This window comes from Penaeus japonicus, unplaced genomic scaffold (genome assembly GCF_977035675.1).
Source record: "Penaeus japonicus unplaced genomic scaffold, GWHDUDI00000001_assembly GWHDUDI00000008, whole genome shotgun sequence".
Lineage (NCBI taxonomy): Eukaryota > Metazoa > Arthropoda > Malacostraca > Decapoda > Penaeidae > Penaeus > Penaeus japonicus.
The window spans coordinates 23,487,537-23,492,536 of NW_028234410.1; the positions used below are offsets into that span (position 1 = coordinate 23,487,537).

The 5,000-nt window shown below is 41.8% G+C and overlaps 1 protein-coding gene across 2 annotated transcripts in view; it reads left to right on the forward strand.

Moving 5' to 3' along the window:
- Nucleotides 1-5,000, forward strand: part of LOC122257820 (uncharacterized) — a 49,444-nt gene that overhangs the window by 32,141 nt on the left and 12,303 nt on the right. The window contains exon 2 of one of the 2 annotated variants that reach the window (XM_043023330.2): nt 2,775-2,867. The exons of the other annotated variant lie outside the window; for it this stretch is intronic. Within the exon in view, the coding sequence (XP_042879264.1) occupies nt 2,855-2,867 (13 nt within the window). The 5' untranslated portion in view covers nt 2,775-2,854. The remainder of the gene's footprint in view (nt 1-2,774; nt 2,868-5,000) is intronic. 2 annotated transcript variants of the gene reach the window in all.

Here is a 5,000-nt window from a genome sequence, read left to right on the forward strand (position 1 = left end):
TTATTGACGTACTTATTTCTTATTTACTTATGTATTCATCTTGAGTAACTAAATTTCTGCTTGGAACAACCATGGTCTTTAAAGCAAGGGGCCATAAGGGTTAATTCTAAACTGGTGGCCCGAGGGTTGTGGGTTACGTCTGGGAGACAACGGCGTTTTCACTCTCATCTCGAGCTCAGGTGAGGAGGAAAAGTAGGTCACGGGGGTTGGGGGGAGGGGGGAGGGGAGGGGAGGGGGGAGGTGACGGTGGGGCGATGGTTTGGGTTGGGGAGCGGGGTGGGAGGGGAGGGGTGGGGAGGGGGGTGGGTGTGGAGGTGACGGTAGGGCGATAGGTGGGTTGGGTGGGTGGGTGGGTAGGGAGGGGGATTGTGGGTGGGGAGGAAGCGGAGAGATGTGGGAAAGGGAGGGAAGTCGGAGGAGGGGGGAGGGGGGCTGGGGCCGGGGGAGAGGATGATGGTGATGTGTGTAGGGAGTGGGGGTAGGGGGTAGGAGGATGAGGGGAGAAGGAGGAGGAGGAGGAGGAGGGGGGTGGATGAGGTGATGGGGCACCTCCTGTCTCCAGCTCGCGCTTGGCTCAACCTCCAACCCCTCCCCCTCCCCCTCCCCCTCCCCCACTCTCTATACCCCGTGAACCCATCTGAGCCCCCTCCCTTTCCCCCTCTTCCCCTCCTCCATCCCTCCCCCTTGGGCCTCTCTCTCTGTCTCTCCGTTCCATCGAGTTACTACGCTCTTTCTTTTTTTTTTGTTTGTTTACTTTAGTTTTCTTTAGTTGATTCTTACGTATTTATTTTGTATATCATCCGTATTCTCTTCTTCCTTATTCTTATTCTCTCTCTCTCTCTCTCTCTCTCTCTCTCTCTCTCTCTCTCTCTCTCTCTCTCTGTCTCTCTCTCTCTCTCCCTCCCTCCTTCCATTTGATTCCCCCTCCCTCCCTCCCTCCATCCGCACATGCCCTTACTTCCAGCCCTTCCTCCCTCCCATGCCCTTACTTCCAGCCCTACCCTCCCTCACATGCCCTCACTTCCTCCACGCACAAAGTGTATATATATTTTTTCCTTCGCTCAAATTACAGCCTCTTTCTCTCAGCCATTCCGTCATGACTTCCTGTTTCTCGTTCTTCCTTCCTTCCTTCCTTCCTCCTTCGATGTCTTCTCTCTTCTCGTGCTCTTTCTTTTCCCGTATCTTGAAGATGACTTGGATCTTCACATGTACATAAACACACGCATGTGGAAGGATTTAGGGACACGAACACATACATACATGCAATTATAAGTATAAGCGTAGCGCACGCGTAAACACACATACACGCAAACACAAACAAAAACATACACACACACACACACACACACACACACACATAGACGCACGCACGTACATGCTCACTTTCTCTCACACACACATACACCAATAAAGATTTGATCTCTTATGCCATGAGGTTGTCTAAACGATTTTTGTACTTTTCTTTAAATTCTGTTTTCTTATTTCTTTTCCTAATAATCCACTACATGAGTTGGTTGATGTTTTTTGACAGCTACATGACGAGGCCGTTGGGCATGTGGCTTAAAATCTCTCTCTCTCTCTCTCTCTCTCTCTCTCTCTCTCTCTCTCTCTCTCTCTCTCTCTCTCTCTCTCTCTCTCTCTCTCTCTCTCTCTCTCTCTCTCTCTATTTCTCTCTCTCTCTGTCTCTCTCTCTCTCATCAGTTGCTCAACCATTTTTCTTCATTGATTAGTTGATTAGAACACATGATTAGAAGAGACAGCATAATGATTAAACCGCCCATGGATAAATCTTTCGAGACAATTCGGCTGAGCGACAGCACGGTTATACAAGATACCTTTCACTCTCTCTCGACGCGCTCGGTTGCGGCGCCGAGAAGCTTCTGGCAGAATCTTGTATCATGATGGGATTTCTATATATGTTCATTAAATAAATATATCATTAGCACGGATTGTCATTCTAGTTATACTGTGTGTGTGTTCGTATTAAAAATTGTGTATTGAATAATAGCTGCGGCAACCATTCGCAGGGATAGGAATCGATTCCTGTTTATGGCATGGATCACAATCTCTTTATCTCTCCCTATCTTCTTCTCAGAGATGGAGAGGCCAGAGGTTGGAGGCTGAGATGAGAGGAGGAGGAGGAGGAGGAGGAGGAGGAGGAGGGTGGGAGGTGTGTGTGGGATGGAGAGGAGGAGGAGAGAGGGAGGGGGAGGGGGGTGTCGAGGATAAATAACAAGATTTTTACGAGACACCTTCGAGTGCGTCTGCTTTTTCATACCTTTTGTAATTAGTTTGTTTATCTGTAATCAATATTTCTAGCTAGATTCTATTATTTTTTTGGAACAGTGCCACATGTTCTCATATTACCATATATCCCCGCTCTCTCTCTCTTCTTCTCCTCCCCCACCCCTCTCTAATGTCACACCATACGGGGTATACTACAACACATTTTTAGACACATCACATCATATTCTATTTTTTTTTTATAAACACCAATAATCACACCTCTTATTTGTTTCAGTCAAAGCTAACACTAGATCACATTTTTTTTTTGTAAACACCATACCACTTAGTTTTATTTGAGCTACAGTATACAGTATTAAAAAAAAAAATCGGTTACACCACCAACACCGCCATAGCATACTTCCGTTTAACGGTGCGTTTATCTGCCCCCAAACACACCGATCACTTCCTGCGGGACGCTTAGCTCTGTTCACTAAAAAGAAAAACAAACAAACAAGTAAACAAACAAATCTAATCTTTTTCGGTTCTAGAGACACAGGTTAGGTGTTGCCAGAGGTACGATAAGAGAAGTAAACGTCGCCACTTCCTGTGACATTTAGTTTCAACTGCAATGAATTTCGCAGGTATGAATACTTATCATTTGTCTTTATTTACGAGAAGTTTTATTTGGCTTTATGTTTTATATATTATTCCTTTTTTTTTAACTTAGTTTCTTTTATGGGGAGTTTTATGTTTCGTAAGGAAGTAGTGAAAGTCGACATGTACATTATATCTGGTCATGCAACTGTGTTTTTATTTCTTTATTTTTGTTGGTTGTTTTCGGAAGTATGCTTTTTGGAATTTGTATGTGTTTTTTAGTAATAACTGTACTAAGTGTTCTTTGGTATATTTATTTATTTGAAATAATGAATATTGTTTTTAGTAAAGCATGAATTGGGAAAGATATGTATCACCATTCTTATGATTAACAGAGGAAAACAAATTAAAAGCAATATATAAATATATATATATATATATATATATATATATATATATATATATATATATATATATATATATATATATATATATATATATACAAGTGCGAGTAAAAGTGTGTGTGTGCGAGTCAGACTGTGTCTGTGTGTATGTAGCAATTACTGTTTCCATCCTCAACAATTCACGTAACATAAACAAAACCGTTAGACTGTTATGCGCCAATGTTATAACATTTTCATGAACATTTTGTGGCTTAACCTAACATGACCCTGTTAACCACAGAATATATCTTCTTCTCTTGGATGCTTTGACGCGTATTTTTTGCGTTGCCCTTAGACTGGCACATCGATCGTCGAATATCAATCTAGATAAGACTACCCGGAAACTTCAGGAAAGAAAATGGAAATCTCCATCATTCGAAAGATAACAGAAAGTTGAAAAGTTTTGACATACTTAATCCTTCTGTGGCGGAATATAAACAGAGCTTCGTCCTCAGTCTCCTCGTGACCTTTTATTGCGAGACGTGGGTCATCTGTGGTTGACCTCGAAGAAGATGGAGAAGAAAAAAAAAAAGTCTTGCCAGATGTCACTCTTTTTTCTTTTCACGGATCTATTTCGTTACTTCCTAGAGCAGAGGTCGGCAATTCGGAATCCGTGCGGAATCAGTTTCTTCAAACTTGGCCGAAAGATAGTGCATCTGGAGCCGCAGTTTAGATAATGAATGGAACTACGAAACATTAATTTTCTTTCTTGTCCATAGTCCCATATGGAAGTTTGGTATTCCCACACACTAGGTAATCAGATACGCTTTGATGATGACTATAATGATATTAATAGCGATGATAATTATAATGATAATAATAATAGTAGTAATGATAATGATAGTAACGATAATAATAATAGTGATGATATTAATAACTATAATAATAGAACTGATTATAACTTTACTTACTGTACTACACTTTATTTACGTAAGAGGGAATCACTACTATCATCAAATGAGTATATACTATTTGTTTAATGTTATTTTCCCCCTCACTGTTGATTAGGAAAACAAAAACGGTACAAAATCGAAAGCAGACATTAAACAATTTGGTCCACTACCTCAATGCCTCGATCTGGATTTCAACCTGATTTCTATGTACACTCACGGAGACAAGACTATGTCACGAAATTGCTATTCGATATTGGATTTTAAGATTCTTTCCAAGATCGGTTGCAATAGGTCTTCATGGTTTGGGAATCTTGGTCGAAGAAGGTTGTTGGGTGGAAAGTGATGGTAGGAGGTTTTGAAACTTTCCCGTGGGTGAAATAAGATACTTTTGTTGACAATAAAGAAAGTTAAGAGTAGGAGAGAAAGAGAGAAAGAGAGGGGGAGGGAGAGGGAGAGAGAGAGAGAGAGAGAGAGAGAGAGAGAGAGAGAGAGAGAGAGAGAGAGAGAGAGAGAGAGAGAGAGAGAGAGGGAGAAAGGAAGAGAGAGAGAGAGAGGAAGGAAGAGAGAGAGAGAGAGAGAGAGAGAGAGAGAGAGAGAGAGAGAGAGAGAGAGAGAGAGAGAGAGGAAGAGAGAGAAAGTGAGATAGAGAAGAGGAGAGAAGATAGATAGATAGATAGATAGATAGATAGATAGAGAGAGAGAGAGAGGAGAGAAAGGAGGGAAATACATACAGAGGGAGAGAGAGGGAGGGGGTGCAGGAAGATAGAAAGAGAGACAGAGAGATACTAGAATCCCTTCAAAGAAAAGACTTCTAACATATCAAGTGAACAGATGTGCCCGAATG